This window comes from Vulpes lagopus, chromosome 12 (genome assembly GCF_018345385.1).
Source record: "Vulpes lagopus strain Blue_001 chromosome 12, ASM1834538v1, whole genome shotgun sequence".
NCBI classification, from domain to species: domain Eukaryota; kingdom Metazoa; phylum Chordata; class Mammalia; order Carnivora; family Canidae; genus Vulpes; species Vulpes lagopus.
The window spans coordinates 28,292,568-28,318,891 of record NC_054835.1 but is presented as its reverse complement, the minus strand read 5'-3'; the positions used below and the strand labels follow the sequence as shown (position 1 = coordinate 28,318,891).

Below are 26,324 nucleotides of genomic sequence, written 5' to 3'. Positions count from 1 at the left end.
GCGTCCTCTCAGGGCAAGGGGCTGGTCAGCCAGAGAGGAAGAGAACAAGAAGTACAATCAGGTCTTTCCTGGGTAAGGGAAACTACTTGGCCCAATGCTTCCTTTTACTTCCAGCATTGGCTCAGCTGGGCAGGGCCAGCCAATGCAGCTACAACTAAAACTGAGCTGGTATAGCTGGGTCTCTGCCTGAAATGGAAAATTCTGGTCTCATTAGGTCATGTGCCACTGACATCTCTGCCCCTGGGAAAGTGATTCATCCATGACACCAACACCTTTAATACGTCCTGCTAATGGCTAAAGTGAAAGTACAGGATGTCTTGACCTCAGAAGCCAGACTTCAGGCCCCCAAGGTGTGGCTGGTTTGGTTCAAAAAGGAAGTGAAATTTTCCTTTAATAAAAAAATTTCATCATAATAAACCACCCAAATGTTGTTATTTCTCTTAGAATCATTACCACACACCCTTTAAGTAACAAAACGACAACAGGGCAGCCCGGGTGGCTCAGTGGTTGAGCGTCTGCCTTCAGCCCAGGGCCTGATCCTGGAGATCCAGGATTGAGTCCCGCATTGGGCTCCCTGCATGGAGCCTGCTTCTCCCTCTGCCTGTGTCTCTGTCTCTCTCTCTGTGTCTCTCGTGAATAAATAAATTCTTAAAAAAAAAAAAAAAAAAAAAAAAAGGACAACAGACATAAACTTATTATCCTGGCCAGGTTTCAGTAATAGCATGAGGCCCATTTTATTAGAAAGCTGCTCCTTCCTGATTATGTACATTCAATCAGACCTTCTGAGGGCCTTCTGTACTAGCGCTTACACCTGAGACAAAAAACCATACTGTGGTCAGTAACCACAACTATCAAGGCCATGGAGTGCATTCAGTGTTGAACATCCCTTACCAATCTCGTCAAGCAGCTCCTGAGATGGTGGTGGTAGCTCATCAATGTGACGCTGTGAAATGGCTTCTACTAGTGCTTAAAAAAGATAAAGGGGGAAATGACTTAACACCTTACTGGCCCTGAAATGGATTTTTGCGGCTTCCACATGGGACTTGACTTGGGACTTCTCAACAATAAAACAAACTAAGGCAGGGAGACAGCCTCTCACATTAGCAGTCCTAGTTGAGATGTCCTAACATGTGAATGGTTTTACTCCCCCTTTTACTCTGAACCCTTTGCTACTTTGCCCCTTACCCCAGTGCTGCTTGATCCGTGTCCCTCCCTCCCCAAGAAGATTGGGGTAGGTGAGGTACAAATTCTTACTAAGAGGCTGGGAGCCCAATCTGGACCGGGGCTCCTGGAGGGATACAGAGGCTCCGAACCAGTCAAAATGAAAACAAACAAAGAAACCATAAAGTGGAAGGTCTTTCTCTATAAAGATTCTCAGGCCAGGGGAATCCAGAAGCAACCATTCTTTGGACCTTCCCCTAAGTGCTCAGTTATAACACCAAACAAAACCCCTCATCATAATTCATAAAATCTAAGAACTGCACCAAAACATAAGGCATTAAGATTAATATAGCAAAGGCAATATGCCTCAAGAGCTGTTAATATTCTCACATCCTTTGATTTGAAAACCATCTCCTAAGAATCTATCCTAAGAAAGGGATCAGAGCTACAAATAAAGATTCTTATACCAAAAAAAAAAAAAAAAAAATTCTTATACCAAGAGCAAAAATTAGAAAACAATATAAATTTTCAACATAAGCAACATATGTAGAATGGAGTATTATGAAGCCATTACATCTATTTACAATAACTTCAACTAAGAAGAAATCCTCAAAATATAGCATCAAAGAAAAAAAAAGGCCAGAGCTGACACACAGTTATGATCTCAACTATGTTAAAAATATATACATTTTTGTATATTTCTAGAAATATGAAAGAGAGGGGTGCCTGGCTGGTTTAGTCAGTAGAGCATGCAACTCTTAATCTCAGGGTCATGAGTCTGAGCTCCACATTGGGCAGAGTTTACTTTAAAAAAAATGAAAAAGATACATACCAAAATAGTACAAGAAGTTAAAAACTGGTGGTGGAAAAAAAAAAAAAAAACTGGTGGTGGAATTAAAGGGTAGTTTTTTTTAAAAGCTCTTTTTAATTCTCCAAGTTTAATGAGTATGTTTCACTTTTATAATTAGAGGGAAAACAGCATTTTTGTTTGATTCTAATGTAGCATCAAACTTGGCTATTATTTTTTTTAAAGATTTTATTTATTTACTTGAGAGAGAATGGGGGGGGGGCAAAGGAAGAGACAGAAAACCAGATTACCTGCTGAGCAGGAAACCCTATGCAGAACTCCATCCTGGACTCCAAGATCATGACTTGAGCCAAAGGCAGACACTTAACCGACTGAGCCACCCAGGCACCCCAGCTTACTATTATTTTGTATTTTGGTTGTATTTTGATATTAGACACAGAGTACCTTTGGGCAAGCTCCTCTGGGTGGCGTGGGATGATGTGTCAGGTAACTTAGCAATGCTGGAGGAACTGGCCCCAGTAAATGCAGACAATCTTTTCTACAAGTAATACATAAACATGGTAATTAACACATGTTTTGAGCTCAAAAAGCCCATGCAGTTCAATCATTTCCAAGAGTAAGCCTGTATTTCACTTATGGAAGAGGCCATTTGTTTTGTTGATTGAGGTAAACTCATTCAAATGTCCCCCCCTCTGCAATCCCTTCTCACTCCTCTGCCTCTGCAGTCCCCAGTACTTACTTCTGTGTTGGATCACACCAGCCTCTCTCACTAGATGGGTAGATCCTCTGGGACAGGGTCTAGGTCTATGTTATTCCTATTTGGATGCCTGGAAGAGGGCCTAGCAGGCTACCTGGCACTTAGAACCTGCCCAATTAACAGATGGTTGAATAAAGCATAGAGTTCTTTATCTCCCTACTTCAAGTAGACCTTCTATAAGTCATATGCCCAAGGAAGATGACAGTTGATTTTTAAGTGAGGGCCAAAGCAAGTAATCAATTTGCCTATAAAATGGTCAACAGATTTTTAATGAGGAGTGTCAAGTAAGCAACTTGTAGTTTTCTTGAAGAGACTATACATATGAAATATGAGGGAGAGAGGAGAGAAAAAAAGGAGGACAGCAGGGGGAGAAAAAAGAGGAGAGGAGAAGGTAATATACAAATATTTGTTTTTATTGTAGACTATTAGTTCAGGAGTTCAGAGAAAGTGGAGATCCATCAAAACTCTCACGGATTGAAGCAGAGGAGGCATCAAAAAGGAAGCAGAACTCAAGCCTCCTCTAGTAAGCAGATTATGTGTAGATTAAAAGTAGAGTGCAGGCGAAGGTAGCATTATAAGCTGTGGTAGTTTGGCTCTTTAAAGAAACTGCCAGACATTGGGGGGGGGGGGGGGGGAGCAGGCATAAAAACCCAAGATCTATCCTACAATATACAGACTCATAGAGACACACCAGGGAGGCCTAGGGAAGATCTAACTTATTTTTTGCTTTCTTTATAAAATGGATTTGGAGAAATCTTGGCACTTGGGATCCCCAAGGCTTTGGGGCTGACTCCAACAGTATGGAAAGCAGGGTCAATATACTTACAAGACTGGTCAATTTTGAAGGGACATTTTCAGAGGAAGTAAGAAAGGAATCTAGGCTCTTTGCTTTCTCTCGAACAGTTGTAAATCTATCAGACGAAGTTTGAACAGATTCCTGACTGTTCCAGCATGAGGTAGACCCTGTTTTAATCTGAAATGTGATATTTTCAAGGCAGTCTTTATACCCACTGGCAGGTGAAGAACTTGACCCTGTTGCAGAAAAGAGGGCAATCAGTGTCCAAATTCTTTACATTATTTAAAAACAAAACACAAAACTCTGTCTATACCAAGAATTCTCCAAATTGTTAATAACCAAAATAACCGCTGATATGAGACATAGCTCCTCAAAGTATAAAAAAATGATAGTCTCTAAACTTGGCCATCAAAATAAAAGGAAATTATTTGAACCACAAATATACTAGAACTAAGGACACCAGAGAGAGGCTATTTGATGCTGGCTGTTGGGGTTGCAGGACTGAACACTATGTATCCTTAAGCACAATAGGTTTTAAGTTACAAACTAGAAAATCCAACATATTTGCACTAAATTCAGTAGCACTAGAGTACAAAGTAGTTTGTATTTGTGTGTCTCTACCACCAAAGTCAAAAATCTACCTATAACTGCTTAATAACCACCACCAACAACAACCCCTACTTGGCCCCTCATGGGATTATCTTCATCAGCTCTGGTGCTAAAGAGACAACTCTGTACCTGCCAGTCTGTTCTCACGGTCTGGTTTCCCAAAAGCCAATGGGATAGGAACTGTTCTCTCCAAACACTCCTCCCTGTAATGATTACCTGGGCTGAGCGGAGTGCTAACACTGGTAGGTGCATGGTTTACTTTGGGTGTTTTACATGAGACTTTCTTAAAAGAACTATCTTGTTCACAGGAGATACTAGACAGGTCTTGAATGTCTGTCAGTGATCTAAGAAATTAAAAACACAAAGTAATTAGGAGATGTCTAGAAAAATCAAACAATATATTCCTGATGGGTGCTTTTAAAGGATGTTCTTGACAACGATCTTTATTTGGCAGTAGGCCAGAATTAAAGACTATCTTAGAATATTTTACATATCTTAAAGAGAATATTAGAGAATATCCTAAAAAAAGAGATACTAACTTGAAACACAGCAGCTAAAAATAACTATTTCCATGGATGAAAGTATATTTATGTGGAAAACAGATCTCATCTACCTCAAGTTTACACTTATTAATATCATCATCATTACCACTATATTTCCTTGATTACAAGATGCTATTAATTTAGATCACATCATCATAACAGCTTTTTGGTGAAAGAAGAAACAGGCTCACTTTAAATGTATACATAAAAATGGGAAGAAAGTATTCTCTTATAAATAAGGAAATACTATTCTCCTAAAACCAAGACTTTACACAACATCCTTAGGCAACCCTTTGGTGGCCCTACATGTCTTTGTCTTTCAGCTCCTTTGGTGATTCCTTTAATGTCTCCTCTTGTTCACCTTCAGTACTGTAAGAGAGAAAGTGAGAAAATTACATGAATCCCCTGTTAGCAGAGTGCACTAATCTAGTACAAGAGACCAGGTAATCAGCCCAGTGTGAGAAGCAGCAGGAAGGGTACTTCCTGAAGCTCAGAAATGTAAAGTAAGGGGATGCCTGGGTGGCTCAGTGGTTAAGCATCTACCTTTGGCTAGATCATGATCCCTGGGATCCAGTCCTACATTGGGCTCCCTGCGGAGAGCCTGCTTCTCCCTCTGCCTGTCTCTACCTCGCTCTCTGTGTCTCTCATGAATAATTTTTTTTTAAGATTTTTATTTATTCATCAGAGACACAGAGAGAGAAGCAGAGACACAGGCAGAGGGAGAAGCAGGCTCCATGCAAGGAGCCCAATGTGGGACTCGATCCCAGGTCTCCAGGATCATGCCCTGGACTGAAGGCAGCGCTAAACTGCTGGGCCACCAGGGCTGCCCTCTCATGAATAATTTTTTTAAAAAATGGAGTAGGTTCTAGTCCTGGCTCTGCTAATGACTAGCCACGTATTCTCAGGCATGTCTGGGCCTGGCTCCGGGCCTCAGATTCTTTTCCAGAGATTGAATAAATACCCTCTAAGGGTCAGCCCATCTGAAATCAGCCGGTGATACTATATGACAGTGAGCAAGTTTCTGAGGAAATCAACAGAGCACAGGAAATCTGCTGGAGATGGAGGCTGGGGCAAAGGGCAGAGCCATGGGGCTTTACTACCTGTGAGACAGCTTCCTGCATGGATCATCAGGCAAGGCCAAGAGAGACTTATGCCAAAAAACGAGCAGAAAAGAATACTGAAAACAAACTTGACCTGTTTATATCTAGGATTCAATTTCAATATCTGTTAAATACAAACTACAAGCCAGATCCTATGCTAAATTCTTCCATATGTTTTCATGTTTTTAAGCTTTGCAACAATCCTATGAGACCAACAGTACAAAAGGAAGAGCATGGATTTTGGATGGAGTTGTGACTTTATTAATTCTGTTCACTAGAGTATTTGTTTCTCTTCGAAGCATACAGTAGGAGAGCATTATTTTTTGGCTCTCCTGGTTTATATAAATGGTTGCATGACTTGTTTTAACTAGTGAAATATAAATTAAAGTGATGTGAGTCACTTTTGGGCAGAAACCTTAAGGACAGTGCACAATTCATGCTCCCTTTTTCCTGCCTCAGCAATCAAGTACAAGGATGGAGTCTCCCTCAGCCTGGCTCTTGGACAGAAGGCAATATAGCACAGAACACTTCTAGCGAACCAACGATGGACACGGAGTCTGAGCAAAACAAATTAATTTTTGCTGTTTTAAGCCACTAAAATCTGGAAGTTGTTATACAGCATAGCCTAGGCTATCCTGACTGACACAGCCACTTACTAACTGCAGCCTTAGAAAAAAATGCTTAACAAAAACAGACACATAGATCAATGGAACAGAATAGAGAACCCAGAAGTGGACCCTAAACTTTATGGTCAACTAATATTTGATAAAGGAGTAAAGACTATCCACTGGAAGAAAGACAGTCTCTTCAATAAATGGTGCTGGGAAATTGGACATCCACATGCAGAAGAATGAAACTAGACCACTCTCTTTCACCATACACAAAGATAAACTCAAAATGGATGAAAGATCTAAATGTGAGACAAGATTCCATCAAATCCTAGAGGAGAACACAGGCCCTCTTTTTTGAACTCAGCCACAGTAACTTCTTGCAAGATACATCCACGAAGGCAAAAGAAACAAAAGCAAAAATGAACTATTGGGACTTCATCAAGATAAGAAGCTTTTGCACAGCAAAGGATACAGTCAACAAAACTAAAAGACAACCTACAGAATGGGAGAAGATATTTGCAAGTGACGTATCAGATAAAGGGCTAGTTTCCAAGATCTTTAAAGAATGTATTAAACTCAACACCAAAGAAACAAACAATCCAATCATGAAATGGGCAAAAGACATGAACAGAAATCTCACAGAGGAAGACATAGACATGGCCAACATGCACATGAGAAAATGCTCTGCATCACTTGCCATCAGGGAAATACAAATCAAAACCACAATGAGATACCACCTCACACCAGTGAGAATGGGGAAAATTAACAAGGCAGGAAACCACAAATGTTGGAGAGGATGCAGAGAAAAGGGAACCCTCTTACACTGTTGGTGGGAATGTGAACTGGTGCAGCCACTCTGGAAAACTGCATGGAGGTTCCTCAAAGAGTTAAAAATAGACCTGCCCTACGACCCAGCAATTGCACTGTTGGGGATTTACCCCAAAGATACAGAGACAATGAAACGCCAGGACACCTGCACCCCGATGTTTATAGCAGCAATGTCCACAAGAGCCAAACTGTGGAAGGAGCCTCGGTGTCCATCGAAAGATGAATGGATAAAGAAGATGTGGTTTATGTATACAATAGAATATTACTCAGCCATTAGAAACGACAAATACCCACCATTTGCTTCGACGTGGATGGAACTGGAGGGTATTATGCTGAGTGAAGTAAGTCAATCAGAGAAGGACAAACATTATATGTTCTCATTCATTTGGGGAATATAAATAATAGTGAAAGGGAATATAAGGGAAGGGAGAAGAAATGTGTGGGAAATATCAGAAAGGGAGATAGAACATAAAGACTCCTAACTCTGGGAAACGAACTAGGGGTGGTAGAAGGGGAGGAGGGCGGGGGGTGGGGGTGAATGGATGACAGGCACTGAGGGGGGCACTTGACGGGATAAGCACTGGGTGTTATTCTGTATGTTGGTAAATTGAACACCAATAAAAAATAAATTTATTTAAAAAAATGCTTAAACTGTCTGAACTTCACTTGCCTTATTCGCAAGATGGAGATAACAGTATATACCTCAGAGGACTGTTAAGTGAATTAAATCTGAGAAAACTGAGTACCTGGTATATGGTAGCTGTTCAGGAAATAGTAGCTATAATTATTATAGATAAAGAAGCTGAGGCCTAGAAAGAGGGAAAGTAAATTGAATGTTATTGTACCAGGCACTTTACATCTATTATAGGGTTTTTTTTTAAGATTGATTGATTTGAGAGAAAGGGAGAGAGTGCAAGCAAGTACACAGAGGAAGAGGGAAAAGGAGAAACACTCCCCTCTGAGCTTGGGGCCCAAAGAAGCAGGGCTCAATACCAGGACCCTGAGATCATGACCTGACCCGAAGGCAGACTCTTAACCAACTGAGCCACCCAGGCACCCCTACTACTAGTTTTTTAAATCAGACTTTTTATTTTGAAGCCACTGCATATTCACATCAAGTTTAAAGAAGCATACTTTACCCATGTTTCTCTGAATGGTAACATCTTACAAATCTTTTTTTTTTTTTAAGATTTTATTTATTTATTCATGAGAGACAGAGAGAGAGGCAGAGACACAGCAAGAGAAAGAAGCAGGCTCCATGCGGGGAGCCTGATGTGGGACTCCATCCTGGGACTCTAGGATCATGCCCTGGGCTGAAGGCAGGCACTCAACCGCTAAATCACCCAGGCGTCCCACATCTTGCAAATCTATAGAACAGTATCACAACCAAGATATCAACATTGATACAGTCAAGATACAAAACATTTCCACCACCACAGGGATCCCTCATGCTGCCCTTTTATAGGCATATCTACTTCTCTCCTACTGCGTACCTCTTCCTTATTCCCTGGAAATCACTCGTTTGTTCTTAATTTCTATAATTTCATAATCTCAAGAATGTTATATAAATGAAATCATATAGTAAATAACTGGGGGATTGCTCTTTCCACCCAGCACAATTCTCTGGAGATTTATCCAGGTTGTTGCATATATCAATAATAGTGCATTCTTTTTCATTGCTGAGGAATATTGCACAGTATGGATGTACCAGTCTGTTAAATCACTGACTCGTTTGATGACATTTGGGTTTCCAATTTCTGGTTATTACAAATAAAATTGCAAAACTAAAATAAATAAATAAAGTTGCTATAAACATTCATGTATTTGGGGTTTTTAAAAAAGATTTATTTATTTATTTATTTGAGAGAGAGTGAGAGAAAGCTTGAGCACAAGCAGGAGAGGCAAAGGGACAGGGAGAGAGAATTCCCAGCAGACTCCAAGCTGAGCGTGGAGCCTGACCAGGGGCTCGATCTCAAGATCCTCACAACCCAAGTGGAAAGCAAGAGTTGGATGCTCAATCAACTGCACCACCCAGGTGCCCCTATATATGTGTGTTTATACGAACATTTCTCTGCATTAAATGCCAGGAGTTATGTTATTACTTTCAATTTCTATGTCAGCACTCTCTGTAAGTATTCTTGTTCCTGGAATCTTACAAATGGAGAAACAGAAGAGAGGGGTTGAGAACCTGACCAATGTTACAGGGATGGAAAGGCAGAGTCAGGATCTGAATACAGATAATGACTCCTTTTCACAATCCTTCACAATCTTGCTGAACAAATCCTAAGAAAGCTAAGCTGCCCAAAGCTCATTTTTATGACATGGTGGCTAAGACATTTGAGGAAAAGCAATATATAAATATGGGATATTATCATCATTTAACATTACTTCTGTGAGGCTGAAACTACAAATAAAATACTAGCACATACCTTTGTATAGGTTGGAATTGAGACCTAGTCAAAATCTCAGCATTCCTTCCAAGGCTTTTTCTCATTTGGAAATTTTCTTCACCTTAAACAATAAAGTAAATACATTTTTAACTGAATTTTTGCCAACCCAGATTATTACTTTCATTTCCTAGAATTTCCCTTGGTCTGGTCCAGAATAAGAAATAATCTAGATAAACAAAGTACTTCCTAATTAGGTTTGGATTGAGTGCTGAAGGAGATTGCTCTGAAAGTTTATTTTCCTTGCTCAGAAGGGGTAACTATATTCTGACTCTCAGAATACAATCAAGCCATTTACTGGCTTTTCAGTCATAACCACTCGGTTATTTCTGGAGACAAATGTTGTTTTGTCTTTTCAGGAAGGCAAACTGACCTGGTTCCTGTCAACAGACACCAGGGGGCGTTGAAACCAAGAACTGTTTGTTCACTAAAGATCCAAATAGAAAAGACCATTAGCTGGGCATTCCCAGGATGTTAACTGTGCCTCTTGGCTAACAGACTCCACTTAAGGGGGGCGGGGGGGGGGCTATTTCAACTATGCTCTGTTTCCCCTGACATCAAGTGTCTGAAGATACTCCCCACCAGTTCTCAGTAAGATACTTTGCAGACCTTCGGGCAGACAGGGCCCCTATCCATTTTCCTTCCCACCACTATACTGCTCTGATTTATAGAGAAGGGGACAGATAGAGCAGCCTGGCTTCTTGGCAAATGCACATGATCCCTCTGCCATTCCTTAGGAACACATAGTCTGGTGGGCAAAGGGGAGGCCCACCAAAGCAATGTCATCTTTAGCAGGTACCAAGAACATCTGAAACCCCAACAGTAGAGAAAAATTGGGGTTCTTCTTTTCATGACTTTCTTTCAAATATCTAGAAAGCATAAAGGAATTCCTAATAAGCACAATTAGAGCTGGAGGAAAACTAAGAGATTTTAGAGTCTCTCTCCTTTATTTTATACAAAGGAAGAGTAGGGCTCTGAGGTGAAATGACTTGCCCAAGGTAACGCAAGGGAGGGGCGGGAAATCAGTGGCAGAACTGGGTTTGAACCCAGCATGGGTCCAATTGGTACCTGTGGCAACACCTGGTATTGAAGGAGTATATGTTAGAGCCCTAATGGAAAAGGGGGAAAGAAAAAGGCTCAAAGCAGGAAATGAGTGAATCAGAGGCTTCTTCATGTATTTCAGATACCTGTATCAAACTTAGCCCTAGGTTTTTTACCTATCTGCCCCATAACTTCTCTATCCTATTCTACCCTCTTCCAAACAGAAGTGAAATGGCTATACATAGGCCAGGTTCACACAGAAAATGATCATGGGCAGAGGTTCCACAGAAAGAGTGGATAACCTAAGACCCAGGTCTGGGGACTTTTAATACATGTTGTCCTGAGAATTTAACTGTTCATCTAAAAGCTTATTGCTTCTTAAAATGCTCTTGACTGTGACAGGGGCATGAATCAAGTTACAGGTGGAAGACAGAGCATCCAGCAGGAGGAAGGGAATAAAGTTCAGAACTCAAGCCCACTATGCCTGGGTTCAGAATGCTGAGACATGAAAACAGACAGCTACATGGCTCAATAAGTGGGTAACTCTGGCTTTAAAATAGATGGTTGTATACCTTAAAAGAGTAAAAGTGTACAATTTTTAAAATGTCTATATCAGAACCAGTGGTTCACTTCTATCTTATCTTATGCCACACCCAGGCTGTTGATCCAAAGTTAATTTCTCATGTAACAGAAAGCAGCTGCTGTGTTATATAGAACCCAAGGCCTCCCAAGGGAAGGATGTTACATTGACTATGCTCTATCGGCTGTTATTAACTCTTTGCCAAGATGCTAAGCAAGCAAAGGAAAATGCCTTTTGGAGTAGAAAAGGACATGAAGAGCAAGTTCCAGTTTTTGTTGTGCCAATAACCAGTCGTATGGCCTGAGCAAATCCTTCAATTCAGCTCAGTGAAGATAACCAAGCATCTGCTATGTGCCACAAAGGGGTGAGAAATCTAACGAAAGACTAGAGGGAACGGCAGCCTGGGTGGCTCAGAGGTTCAGCACCACCTTCAGCCCAGGGCCTGATCCTGGAGACCCGGGATCAAGTCCCACATCGGGCTCCCTGCAAGGAGCCTGCTTCTCCCTCTGCCTGTGTCTCTGCCTCTCTCTGTGTGTGTCTCTCATGAATAAATAAATAAAATATTTTTTAAAAAGACTAGAGGGGGAAAAAAAAGAGGAGGAGAGGAAGAAGTGGCAGAGGAGGAGCAGCAGCAGCAACCACTAAACACATGCTCTAAGAATGCAAGGCAAGAGCAGCCTGGGTGGTTCAGCGGTTTTACGCTGCTTTTAGCCTGGGGCGTGATCTTGGAGGCCCGGGATCGAGTCCAACGTCGGGCTCCCTGCATGGAGCCTGTTTCTGTCTCTGCCTCTGTGTGTGTGTGTGTGTGTGTGTGTGTGTCTCATGAATAAATAAATAACATCTTGGGATCCCTGGGTGGCGCAGCGGTTTGGTGCCTGCCTTTGGCCCAGGGCGCGATCCTGGAGACCCGGGATCGGATCCCACATCGGGCTCCTGGTGCATGGAGCCTGCTTCTCCCTCTGCCTCTCTCTCTCTCTCTGTGACTATCATAAATAAATAAAAATTAAAAAAAAATAAAATAAAATCTTAAAAAAAAAAAAAGAATGCAAGGCAAGTACAGATAACATGATATGTGGATGTCAGGAGGCTGGTGAGGGGCAGGAGATTCATTCTAATGAGGGGAAATCCCTGAGCCCTCATCTGTAAAAATCAAAGCCCTGGAGGAGGTTATCTCTAAGGACTGTTCCAGCTCTAAAGATCTGTCATCCAATAGAAAGTGAAGGCAAGTAAAAAGGAATCTGCCTTAAGAGCTTATTACCAGGGCAGCCCGGGTGGCTCAGCGGTTTAGTGCTGCCTTTGGCCCAGGCCTGATCCTGGAGACCCAGGATCGAGTCCCATGTCAGACTCCCTGCATGGAGCCTGCTTCTCCCTCTGCCTGTGTCTCTGCCCCTCTCTCTGTGTGTCTCTCATGAATAAATAAAAGAAAAAAGCTTGATTTTTATTTAAAAAAAAAAAAAAAAAGAAAGAGCTTATTACCAGAGCCTGGAGGCTGGGCAAATACATCTTGTATTCCTTCAAAGTCCTCTTCTATGGGACTGGAGGTCTACATAAGAATAAAAGAGCAAAGAAAGCAGGGTCACTGGAGGCTGACATATAATCAGAAGGTAGAAGGAGAATCTCTTGATGTTCTTAAACCTTGAAAATCCTTGTAAGGTTCTTTCATTTTTTATAGAAAAAGAATAAACCTGTTTCGAAGACACTAAGTACTCATTTGTACTTTATGTTCCTCCTCAACATGGCTTCCCCTGCCTCCCACTGTGAGGAGGAACTATGTGACTTTTCCCTTCTTTATTTCATTATCCCCTCCTCTCCAACCTTCCAACAAAGATGTTTTGATTCCTAGGACCTTCATCAGAAAAGCAAAAAAAGGTTGGGGGGCACTTTGATGGCTCAGTTGTTTACATCTACCTTCAGCTCAGGTCATGGTCTCAGTGTCCTAGAATCCAGCCCCACATGGAGCTCCCTACTCATTCATGGTGAGTCTGCTTCTCCCTCTCCCTTTGCCCCTTCCCCTCTGTGCTCTCCCTTCCTCTCGCTCAAATAAATGAATAAAATCATTAAACAAATAAATAAAATAAGGGGAAAAAAAGAAAAAGAAAAGCCAAAGAAGTTTGGAAAAATGGCCCAGACTGCAAAGTTACTTTCTGGGGTGAGAATTCAAAATACCGGTTCATTTAAGAGGGTGCAGTGACTGGGAGGAGGAGGCCCAGGAGGTCTTCTGGAGGACAGAGGACATTCTGCTTCTTGATCTTGGTGCTAGTTACATGAACATGTTCAATCTGTGCAAGTCCATGAGCTGCACACTTAAGAGCTGTGTACTTTTCTCTATGTTACACTTTATATATGTGTATATATACATATACATATGTACATAGTGTGTGTGTATGTGTGTATATATATACATATACTTTTATCTTTTTATTAAAGATTTTCTTAACATCCCAGTCTGCTCAAAGTAAAATCAAGAATAGTTGAAAGATTAATAATGAAAAACTGCTCTGAATTATCAGAAGTGCAGAATAGTGGAAATGATGCTTCTGTTGTATCACTGAATTCTTGTCAGTCAAATGTTGTGTTTGAGACATACAACCCTCCTCCCTTTCCTCCACCCCATCTTCCGTATTGGTAAAAGGTCCAAAAACGGTGGCAGGTTAGCAGGAAGGTGAGGTAGAAATTCTATAAATAGGGAAATCCAAGCAGCTTCATTTTATAACTGAAAATACTCTGTACAAATAGGTGATTGTCAAAGCTAGGCCGGTTCCTGAGAAAGCCCCATGCACTGCTCAACCTCATAATCATGCTGAGCCCTGGCCTCTGATCTTGGCTCTCCTGCTACTGATGCTTGGCAGGCCAGGGCTAATTCCCTACCACTTCTTCACAAAGAGGAATAACAGCAGGCCTTCTTCTCTTCTCCAAAGGAACGATATGTGAATTAGGTAGCATGAAGAAAAGTGTTTTGAAAAAAAGTACAAAGTCCTGTACAAATGCAGGAACTGCAGTGTTGGGAGAAACTGCATATGACCTTCCATTTTCAAAACTCTTTATTTTTCAGATGTCTTTTCAAAACACATGAAAACACTGCTAAGTCAATATTATACACTTAAGCTATTTTAAAAGGAGTAAGGCAACAGAGAAAGCTGAAAAATACTTTACCCTAAACTGTGGCTTTTACCTCTAGAGCTAAGTTTTCTTGAGCAGTCGAGGAATAAAAATATTCATGCTCTGGAGTTAAAAATTCATCTGTTATGTCCTCAGAAGACTCTGGTGAATAAGTTGATCGCATGGACTGATCCTATTAACAATGCAGGAAATCACTTTTAGGTTGGTGTTCATTGTAAACAAATCCCTTTATAGTTGGATACAGTGTTAATAATGGGGTTATCTAAAATTACCCAGTAGTAAGAGTGATACTCTCTGAGCTGGCCCTTCTTGCCTGCTCAAACATTTGCCTCTGACTTCCTTCCCCAGTGAGCTGTGAACCCTCTGCAGCAAGTGAGGCAAATGACAGTCCTGGGACTCATCATCTTCATCTGCACAATGGAGGGGGAGGGAGTTGGGTGACCTTTCTGTTCCAAAATACTAAGAAAGGCCCTAGACAACTCAAGCTCGGATGGAGCTTGAACACCCACAGATGGTTTGTCCTCCAGATGAGGAAGCTGAGATCTCTAGCAACTGAAGAGTCCCCTGGGTGCTACAGTTAAAAGCAAGCAAAGGAACATGATGTTAAAAATAGCAACACAAGGCGCCTGGGTGGCTCAGTCAGTTAGGTATCTGCCTTCAGCTTGGGTCATGATCCCAAGTCCCTGAGACGGAGCTTGCTTCTTTGGGATCTGAGCTCAATGTGAGTATCTGCTAGAGGATTCTCTCTCTCCTCCCTCTTTCTCTCCCCCAGCTCATGTCTGCACTCTCTCTCTCCTTCTCTCTCAAGTAAATTAAAAAAAAAAAAAAAAACTTTAAAATAAAAATAACAATGCAATCTCAATAATAAAAATAAAATTTGAAAATTCAAAAGTACCAATTATTTCTTCAACATCTCTGTTCCACCTCTTCCTTTTCTGCTGATTTTTCCACATGCAGGCACTGATTACCACATGGGCAGGCAACTAACTCCTCTTTACACCTTCAGTCATCTCTTTGCAGAGGTTTCGTGATTTATTTCCTTGGATGCTGCTTTTGCAACAAGCCTCCTCTTCTATACACTTGGCAGCTGCTCCCTTTTACCGCTCATATCAAATTGAAACTTCTCAGGTAAGCCTGGCCTCACATACTCTCCCCACTTTCCTGACAGACTTGCTTCTCCAGTCAAGCCAGTATACTTAACATGGCCTATCCTTCCAGGTCTCGTGTGAGAAAAAGAAAAATGTTACTACAATTGTATTTTTATATTATTTCATTTTCAGTTGCCGTTTATATTTTTTAAGTTACTGTGTCCTCATATCATAATATTGAAAAATTCTGGTCCCTCAGCCTGGCTGGACTGTAGCCCAACTGCATGCTTTAAGGATGTGTTAAACCCCTAAAACAGGGCAGCCCCGGTGGCCCAGTGGTTTAGCGCTGCCTTCGGCCCAGGGTGTGATCCTCGGGACCCAGGATCGAGTCCTGAGTCGGGCTCCCCGCATGGAGCCTTCTTCTCCCTCTGCCTGTGTCTCTGCCTCTCTCTGTGTGTCTCTCATGAATAAATAAATAAAATCTTTAAAAAAAACAACCCTAAAACAGGGTCAGAACCTCAATACACTGATCCTGCTGAGGTGCAGTCATCAGGCATGAACACATTCTTTCTGCTGAGAGCTGAATTTGGGTCTTAGAGGACATTCTAGGCAAAGACACTCTCATCACAACCCTGGCCTTGTTCTTCCTACTCCAATCAGACCTCAGTCACCTGTTGGGCTATAAGCTTTGATACTTGACCTCACACTGGGCTTCCAGAGTTGGTCTCATCTATCCAACCAGACAGGAAGCTCAAGGGCTTCCTGAATCTGACATTTGTCTGTGTTCTGCACAAGCTCCAAGATACACAATGCTCTAAGTTGAATTGACTCAAAAAGTATTTAGGCGGAGAAGTAAAACTTCCTCATTTGTGTCAGACACGTGAGAACACATACTCCAAACAAAAAAGAACTACTATAGACAATATTTCACTGTCGTAGTATATAACAACTCAGTTCTACTTTGTCAGATTCAACCTGGTTCTGCAGGCCATATTACTTACGCTGTAAGATTTCTCAATGACCACAGACGCATCAGAACTTGCTTGAAAGACTTCACTATGCTCTGGCTGCTCATTTTTTCTGAGAGACAGGTGCCTGTTACCTAATGATTTTAACACAACCAGGGCCATAGTCATTCAGTGATATTTAGATGGCATGGAAGGAGAGAAGAGTGGTGTGAGAGATGAGATGTGGGAATATTCTGCCAAGGGTGGCCATGTCCCATCTGTCAAGTTCAGTCCAGAAAGTGATTTGGCCTGGCCCCAATACATAGTCTTGTATCATCAGTCCTTTTGCCCACACATTCAAAAGCAATGCTTAATAAGGAACAGATTCTAAATACTAAAAGAGCCCAAGCCACTAGATTGTCTACCTAAGTGATAATTTTAGATGCATCTTTCTTTGAATGGTAAACAACTATGAAATAATATTCCATGCCCTACTTTCAAACAAATAAACAGGTGGAACCACATGGCTTTCAGTTTAAACCTATAAATTCTATAAAGTGATGACAGTCAATGCCATTTGTCTCTAGGTTCTTCTGGCATAGAATCTCTGGGAGCCAGTGGAGTTTTTCTGGCTTAAAATGCAATGCAAGGAAATGGGCAGTAGGGAATGGCCATCTATCTACCACTGCACTCAAGTAAGAAAGATTCATTTCCCTGCCAGGTTAGATCCAGGGACAGGATCATTGTATAGAGATTATTCTGCTTCCTTTGAGCAAACAGATCTACTCCAGTAACAGAAAAACTCACAAATCTTTGGATTTCTTTACCTTCCAGAAGGACAGTAGAATCAAAAAGGTACGCTGCTTTCCCAGGTAATTCAGGGTTCCCAGAGAAAAGGAGAAAAGACCAAGCAAAGGAAATATGCCAGGAGGCTTACTAACAACTTGATAGAGTTCACCTATCCCAATGCCTCCAACTGAACTTACTGATGAAGCTTTGAGGCCCAGGCTGTCTGCCATGCTGATCACTGTCACAGTCACCGTTGTCCATTTTGTCACATTTGCCATTTCCTCCTGGCTCATCATTTTTCCTGGGATACTCTACAGTGCACTGCCAGCCCAATTTCTCAGGGTCCCTCATCGGGAGCTGTAGCAGGGAATCAGGCTCATTTTTAGCCTCACCCTCTAGAGTCATACTACTCTGAGGATGCCATGGTGGTACCATCAGCTGCCCAGTAGCTGCTCTCTCTGCCATTTCTTTCACCTCCACTGGAGAGAAGAGAAAGCAGCATTTAACATAGAACTGTGAGCACTGGAAACAAAAGCTTTTGCTTCCTAAAGAGCTGCATTATACTTTTATATTTTATAGCTCATATTGTAAAAAGAATTGCCTTTTTAGAATTGCATCAACCTTAGCTTGGCCCTGTTTGGCTTGAAGGGGAGAAGAGAACTGATAACAGGGGGAAGGAAAGAATTTCAGTTCATTTCTGAATTCTGGTAATGGAAAGTAGCAGAAAACTTGTAGATAGACATTCTTGCTGTGAAAATTTTATAATAAAATAACATCTATAGCCCCCAGTCTGTAGAGACTAGTGGAAAGGATTCTCTCTGAGTTTGTCTAGCCTCTCTAGTCTACACAGAGCTCATATTTTGGGAGTGTGTGTGTGTGTATGTGTGTATATGTGTGTGTGTATTTTTTTTAATGTGTGTCTGCATGAGCACATCTTCATTCCAAATGTTCTAAACTTTTGTTATTGTTATTTAACATTAGTATTAAAAAACACAGATACCATATCCTTTTAAACTTATAAGATAAAACTGTTACAAAAGGAAATGCCCACAGGATATCCCACAGGATATGCAAAAGTGACACTGCATGCTCTCTACTTTCATAATGAATGTTACACATTAAATTTCTACACTGTGTATTGTTTTGCTACACTTGTTATATAATATGCATCAACACATATATAATGGAAATGTTTCCTATAAAGTCCAAAAATGAAAAAAGTTTTTCCCAGAAAAATAAATCACTAAACAGAACAGTATACATAGTGGTGGGCTTGACAATCTCTTTTCTTTAGACTAATAACACAAAATGTATTCATTTAAACAATGTTTAAAAAAACTCATCTTAATAAAAGCTTATTTTTCCTGACTATGTGGTAAACAAAAAAGGAGGAGGAGGAGGAGGAGGAAGAAAAAAGCACTTCCTTTCTGCAATTTATAATCAAAAAGGCCTTGCTTTTAAATTAAAATGATCCAATAGAAGAAAAGAAATGTGGGAGGCTGGTGCAATATGAGCTGTGTACTTAGAGATAAAAACCAGGTTAGAAATATACTTTAAATTTCATTGGCCCAACAAAATCTATGGCTTTTTACTCACTTTTCCATTTTAAGTGTACATCTCCATCATCTTCATTATTTCTTAACCTCACATTACAGATTTCAGAAGATACAGATTCCAGACTCATCCTAAATTGGGGGAAGGGTGGACACAAATATGCCAGTTTGCTCAAGTTTCTGACACAACCCTGAACCCACAAGCCCACCCAGAGGACAGTCCCCCCTACTCTCAGAGCCATTCCTGAAGCTGAATGACTACCACCAGAGAGCGCCAGACTCAATGTTCAGATCACAAAACTCCTTACCTCATAGAGCCCTGGTCAGGGCTAGCCAACAGGAGAGGTCCCTTGGCGTGGCTTGACACAGTGACAAGTGCCCTATTAAACTGAGTCAGCCTGGTTCGGGCACTGGACTCTTTAGGCCTTCCATGGCTAAGAAATGAAAGGACTAGGTTAGAAGATCTCTGAAGATTTTTTTCAGTTTTCAAGTTCAGATTTCATGATTCTAAAAGCACTCCTGAGAAATTTTCAGAGGGAGAAGAAATCCACAATTGAAACCCAGTTTCACCAGACAGACTCCTGAGCCCTAGCAGAGCCCCCTAACAATGCCACAGAACACAGGTGATGATACAATTAACTGTTCCTTACCCTTCCATCAGAATCTCCAGTAACAAGCCCACCTGCGTATCAGTGAGAGCACAATAATTAACATTTGCAAAAATGGCCACAAGGCACCAAGGAGTCTAAAGAACATTCAGAGATCTTCGGCCTACTCTCACTAAGTTCAAGACACTACCTGCCACTCACCAGATGCCTGCCTGTGGCATACTTTAACCTTTCAGGACCAAGGTTTCCTCATCTGAAAATTAAGGGAATCTTTCTTCCTCTACATATCCATGATTACATATACATCTCATCACCTACCGAAGTAACTCTTTGAAAATATGTGACCTGTGGCATATGTATGAATTCCTTGTTATCGTGAATGCCCTACTTCTCTGCTGGATCAGGGAAGACACAGAGACACTGCTGAACTGGAAAGGGCAGATCTGGCTGGCTCCTTTAAAGAGCAATTTGGCAGCAGCTATCAAGAATCTTTAAAATGTTTAAATCCTTTGACCTAGTAACTCTACTTCCATCAATCCATCAAGGACATAACCCAAAGTGTAGAAAAAGCTGCACTACAAGTCACTGCAGCCCTATTCAAAATGGATAAAAGCATGAAACACGCTAAAATTCAACAATGGGGGGGGGGAAATCCAACAAGTTTGAATTTATAGGATGTTTTCTTTTTTTAATCTTTATTTATTTAAGTGAACCCTGTATCCAACATGGGGCTCAAATTCACAGAATTTAGGTTGATAAGAGAGAGATCAAGAGTTGCACACTCTTCCAACTGAGCCAGTCAGGCACCCCCAGCATGTTTTTTAATAATGTGGGATAATGCTCTTGTTCTAATGTTCTAATGTTAAGATGAAAAATCAGGATATGAAAATACCTATATGGGGGGATCTGGGTGGCCCAATTGGTTAAGCATCTGACTCGTGATCTCAGCTCAGGTCTTTATATCAGGGTTGTGGTTCAAGCCCTGCATTGGGCTCCACACTGGGTGTGGAGCTTACTTAAAAATGAATGAATGAGTGAATAAATAAATGTAACCGTATATAATTACAATTTAAACTTTTAAAAGCATACAAAAAAACTAGGTGAATTGGTAGCAAAATTTCAAACTTTCTTTTGTCTGTTTTTTGTTCTTTTGAGGGAACAGAGTGAATGGAGGTAGGGGAGGCCACAACTATGGCTTTGCTTTGTCATCTAATGGCCATACTGTCACCACACCTGCTTCTCTCAATGATGTGAGCTCTAACCTCTTTGAGGCCAGTTAGTTGGTTCTACAGTAATTCCCTTTGTAAAGGTAAAGTACAATGAACTAAAATTTCTGGGCATTTTCCTTGATTCTCCCTTAGTGAGAACATTTACCAATGTGAAGGGAACAGAAAACTCTTATCATTAGTCTCAGTTACCACTGGGAGAGAAACAAAAAGTTACTTTTTTCCAGGAGAACTGACTTCAAAGCCATGGATTAAAGCTACCATTTAACAACAGAAAAAGGAAAACTAAAATTGATAGTCTTTCTTGAAACACATTTATTGGCCCTTTAATAATTGCCCCTATGCAAAATAAAATTTGTTTTACCTAAATTCTGAAAAATTCAGGGTACACATTTGCTCTCCTTCCTAGAATTTGTACTGAAGCTGATTGATTTCTTTGATTTGGCTGAAAATCAAAGGCTGCATGGTAACAGTTATACTGGTCAACCCCTCCTCTGGAGTCAGGGATGCTTATTTTGAACAACCCCAGTTTCCAAATAGTTTGGTCTCTGGGGCACTGACAGCTGGAATATTTGGCATTTCTTTTAATAAGAAAAATAATCTGGGAAGCTTTGGAAAGGAAAGGTGCTTTGCTTTTTGACAAATGATGATTTCTGCCTGATTAGCCTGCCAGTTCCTTTACCTTGGATGTTTTCTCCTACAGGTTTCCATTATATGGCTCATCCTACCCACTTGAAATAGAAAACCTACCAAGATCTATTTCTGTTAGTATTCTTCATCACCCAACCTCTTTGTCACAAGACACATGAAGATCATTAAGTGGTTTTGGGACCACATGGGTGTCTAAAGGCATGGTGACACAAAGAATAAAATGTTACCCCACCTGCTGGTATTTGGGCTCCTGTTTCTTTCCAAACTGTGCTTGGCTCCTTGAGTGGGCTGTGATTGTTCACAAGGGCTCTGTTTTCCAGGTCCACAAAAAGTTGGCAGCTTAAAAAGTAGTAAATGTGTTTCAGTACTTTGATAAAAGAAATTCCTCTTCACTCTCACATTCTATTTTTCAAGTCATTCTTGCTAAATATACAAAAATAACCAGACTTATGAAGATTATTTCCCTTTGCATGTTTCATATCTAGTAACTCATCTTTTGGCTGGAGGTCTTTATACAGAAATGCTGGCCCCCAGGAAGCCAGTCCAGACTGGGAGCAAGTGAAGAATGAGCAGATAAAACAGACTTCAAAAATCGAGTAACTTTCCCTTATACTATTACTAAGTCAGCAAGCTTTGTGGCAGGAGCTTTGGGTCCTGGGTTCTAGTCTAACCCTTCCTCAGAATAATCTAAGAGAGTCTTCTGCTTCAGCTTTGTCATCAATATAATACAGAAAATAGTAACCTGAATTCACCAGTTGGGGATGCTATGAAAATAGGACACAGTAAAATAAAAGCTACAATACTTTGGAAATAGAAGTAAATTAAAGCCTGTATATTTTATCCCAAGGAGAAAATTCTGGATCTGCTTATTCCAATTTTCACAAACTTAGTTCATCATATTTTCTAACCTGAAGCAAGTTAAGGTAGCAAATGTGGTGCACTGGGATAGCAGCATGATGTCCAAAGGTGAGAGGATGCATAAAAATGGTCATAAGCTCCCTGAAGTATGAGCTCCAGAGGATTTTGCATGGGGGCAAAGATTCCTTAGCAGGAGCTGAAGGCAACAACTTTATCATGGAGCATCAAATAACACATGTCCTAAAAAATGGCAGTCACCAAAGAAAGATTAGAAAATATTGAGAATATATTCAAAATAGGATTTAGGAATAACGGGAAGTTTGTAATGTTTCATTTGGCATGATTAAAAATTGATAAATTAAAGGAATGAATTTCAATTATCTGAAAAATCCATTTAGTTGGAAATGCCATATTCCTTGATTATAGTAGAAAGGGCAGACTTTTTAAAGAAAAACTCAATGTGGTATAATTGTTTTATACATAATCAGATATGCTAGTAGATAGTTTTCAATGACACCTGCCATCAATTCCTTCCCTTCTTGTCCACACTGCCACAAAATAGCTGGAATCTATTTCCCTCCCATTGAATCTGAGTTAGCTTTGTGACTTTGACCTACAGAAAAAAAGCAGAAGTGATATTGTCCCAGGGCTGGGACTAGTTTTTAAGAGGTTTGGCAGCTTCTGCTTTCACTTGGGAAGCCAGCTGTCATGCTATAGAGAAGACGGGGTGAGACTATTTATTGAATGATGAGAAAGTCAAGTGCAGAGAGATGCCACTAGGAGGAGCCCAGTACACTAGGCATATAAATGAGGCCTTGGACCTTCTTGCCCAGCCCAGCCTCCAGTTGAATACAGTCAAGAGAGTGATCCTAGCCCAAGCTACATGGCGTAAAAGAATCACCTGGGTTAGCCCCAACATGGAATTCTGAAAAATAATAAATCACTGTTATTTTAAGCCACTAAGTTTCGTTTTTTGTTGTTGTTGTTACTATACAGCAAGAGATAACCAAAACATAATGTACAAGAAAAGTTATTTCCAACAGTTTTCTAGCAAATCTGAATTTTCAACAGAAATAGAAGTATTAGAGTCTAAGTAAATTCTTTCTGCCTTCTCTTTATACAAAAAACAAATGCCAATGCTTTTCCAAATGTTTTAAGTGAGGACTGGAGTCTCACTGAAATTCAGCAGGGTACAGTGAAAGAACACCAGACTAGGAGTAAAGAAACCAGCCCCTAATCTGCTGTGGGCCTTGGCAGTGGTGCAGTAAGGAGGGTGGGGTGGGGGTGGGGGCCATTTGCCTGGTGCAGGGAATAAAGGGATGCACTATAGGTGGAGAATTTTTAAAGTGTAATAAAACCCACTAAAAGCTGACCAGCCTTTTATCTCTATAGACCAGCAATTATAAAAAACTTTAGTAATAAAATCCTTCTTCCAATGGAGATGACTTCTCCTACCCCAATACCATCTCTAGAACACCTGGACTTTATGAAGTTTAAGTCACTGATCTTGAGCTTCACACTCTGTAAAATGATATGGCTAACCCATCTCTAAAATTCTGATTCCAGGCGTGCCTGGGTGGCTCAGTTGATTAAGCATCTGTCTTTGGCTCAGGTCATGATTTCAGGTCCTAGGATCAAGCTTCTCCCTCTCCCTTTGCCATTCTGCTTGCTTGTGTACTTGCTCTCTCTCTGTGTGTATCAGATAAATAAAATATTTCAAAAATTAATAAAATAAAATTGTGATTCAAGAGGCAGACAGCTTTCTATGTGTGAACTTATTCAAATTAATTCATTTATTCATTCCCTCAATGACCATCCATCAAGTACCTTCTACATGCCAAGTACCCTTGCTAGGGCACAGAATGAGTAAGACCCAGGCTCTGCCCTTAAGGAGCTCATGGAGGAGCCACTCGGCAACCTCATTAAGCCTCAAGATACATCTCCTAGGCCAGTCCCCATGGTGTCTTCTCAGCATCTTTGAGCTGTCTTCTTTGATGACCAGGCCCCTCTGTCCCACACTGGAACTACTCCTAAGTAGAGCTTGTGGTTCAATCATCATCATATCCCAGGGTCTAATGTACAGCCTCTAGCTCTATAAATGTTTACTGAATGAATGAGTGAATGAATAAACAATTTAGAATGGGGATTAATACCTGCCCGAGATACCATATTTAGTAACTCAATCATGTAAAATTGTCAATACTTGAATATTTTGACCTATAGAACATGCTGCCCTATCTCCCACTTCTTAGCTGTACCTGATGGCTCTTCTCTGACTGATCCCCAGTGCTTTCTTCAGAGACTTGGGTGACAGGTTTCCAGCCACAGTCACTTTTTTTCCTGGACTTTTTGCCAAAATGTCCCCCTTGGAAGTCTCTCACTATAGAAGGCCTTGTCAGTGTTAGGCAATTGCCACTGGTGCCCAGCCACTGGCCTCCTGACAGCTGCATGACAGGAGGTACATAGCTGGACGCTGGGGGGCCCACAGCTGAAGGAAAGTCATAGATGTTTGCAAACTCTCTTGAAGAAGCCCACAAAGACCTGTACTCCTCCTGCTCCTTCTGTATCATCTCAAGCTTATCGATTTTCTGTTGGATGTTCCTGAGCAAATGGGCATTCTGATGCATTACTGTTTGTGAAATCTTTAGGTTCAGCACACACTTACTGATGTACTCCTCAGTCAAGCGCCTATTGCCCACACTGCCCGTGGCTGCCTCAAGCAGGCTGGGTGAACTAAGGGAATCATTTTGCCAATCCCAGTCCTCAAAGGAGAGCTCTGTGCCAGCTTCTGAAGAGCTCTCATCCTCATCACAGAAGCAGTATGCCTCTCTCTCCATCTTTTCCAACTCTTCTTCCATGGACTTCAGTTCATCTGCCTGGCTTGATCCAGCCTCCTCAAAAGATGAACCAGCTCCTGGGGGTTCCTCCTCTTTGTCATTCCCCCTGTCCAGGCAGCCTGAGTAGATTTCATTGATTTCGAAGCTACAGAGGCTTGTCTGCCCTGGGCTGGGGCTCCTAGCCTCTTCCACCACAGAGCAGGCAGGAGAAGCAGTGTCTTGGTTCTGAGTCTCCTTAGCCATCATACTTGGACCTAGGACCCGAGGATCTGGTGCTGCTTTCCCAATGGGAGAAGAGGGACCCCTGGGTGACTGAAGCCGACTGCCTGTTGGAAAGAATGGCAACAAGCAACTAATTAAAGTGATCACATGCCGCTAAGTGGCCTTGCCATGCAGCTCGAATGGTGTGAGAATAGAGAAAGCAGCTTTTTATTTTCCCATTCCCTTCACAGGTGTGGAAGACTATCAGATACCCTCACAAAGGGTGAGAGGGTATTTCTAACAAATGAAAATTTCCATTTAGACGTGAGTTGAGTAGAAAATTGGGGAGAGATCAAACCCTGGGGAAAATGTTCTAAGCTTACATCATAGTGTATTTAAAATACACATAACTAAAAAAAAAAAATACACATAACTTTCAGGACTAGCAAATTACAGACCCCTGAATCCTAAGGACTAAATTCATAGCTTTTTCTCATACACACAGAAGTCTGAATATTCATGTCGGTTAAAGTTATGCTCTTGGTGAGCATCTGATAAAAGTACCAAAACACTGCCCGAGAAGACCCTGCATCATGGGAAGTTCAAAAAATAACACCAGAACGGACCACCCATCACCCCAGTTGATGGTGTACAACTTGCAGAGAAGAGGATGAAGGAGCTAAAGTAATGAGCTTGGGGGGGTCATTCTGGAGGCTTCCAACCCTGTCCAAAGAGAGGCAGAGATAATGGTCATTTGGCCTGGATTCCAGCTCTATTATAAGCCCTGGAGTCCTAAGCAAGCCACAACTTCTCTAACCCTTAGTTTTTTCATCTGGAATATAAGGATACTAAGCTGGATAGATTGCAAGGTCCTTTTCAGCTCTGATTTCTAAGATTTCTAAATGTTCTAAAAAGCTGTAAGGCTATAGGAAAAGGATGGAGGGAAATATCAAAATATTAATAAATTATTTCTAAGTAGCAGAATTACAATGGTAAGTAACTTTCTTCTCTGTATGATTTCAAGTTTTCTGTAATGAACAGATAATAATATTGAATTTAAAAACCATTTTTATTTGTGAATTAAATAAATTCCTAAGAATAATCATGCCAGAAATAAACTGATTGTTACTGCTTAGTGCTGGATCCAGCCAAAGTGTTTATAAAGC

The 26,324-nt window shown here is 41.1% G+C and overlaps 1 protein-coding gene across 1 annotated transcript in view; it reads right to left on the bottom strand.

Annotated features, from left to right (window-relative positions):
* Positions 1 to 26,324, bottom strand: part of TEX14 (testis expressed 14, intercellular bridge forming factor) — a 62,249-nt gene that overhangs the window by 10,569 nt on the left and 25,356 nt on the right. The window contains exons 13-26 of the mRNA XM_041726805.1: positions 24,379 to 25,283; positions 21,495 to 21,601; positions 19,086 to 19,211; positions 18,821 to 18,909; positions 17,422 to 17,703; positions 16,490 to 16,590; positions 14,453 to 14,572; positions 12,757 to 12,823; positions 9,642 to 9,723; positions 4,980 to 5,042; positions 4,348 to 4,475; positions 3,553 to 3,758; positions 2,414 to 2,507; positions 892 to 966 (exon numbers count right to left, since the gene is read on the bottom strand). Coding sequence (XP_041582739.1) covers positions 892 to 966; positions 2,414 to 2,507; positions 3,553 to 3,758; positions 4,348 to 4,475; positions 4,980 to 5,042; positions 9,642 to 9,723; positions 12,757 to 12,823; positions 14,453 to 14,572; positions 16,490 to 16,590; positions 17,422 to 17,703; positions 18,821 to 18,909; positions 19,086 to 19,211; positions 21,495 to 21,601; positions 24,379 to 25,283 — 2,445 coding nt within the window. The remainder of the gene's footprint in view (positions 1 to 891; positions 967 to 2,413; positions 2,508 to 3,552; positions 3,759 to 4,347; positions 4,476 to 4,979; positions 5,043 to 9,641; positions 9,724 to 12,756; positions 12,824 to 14,452; positions 14,573 to 16,489; positions 16,591 to 17,421; positions 17,704 to 18,820; positions 18,910 to 19,085; positions 19,212 to 21,494; positions 21,602 to 24,378; positions 25,284 to 26,324) is intronic.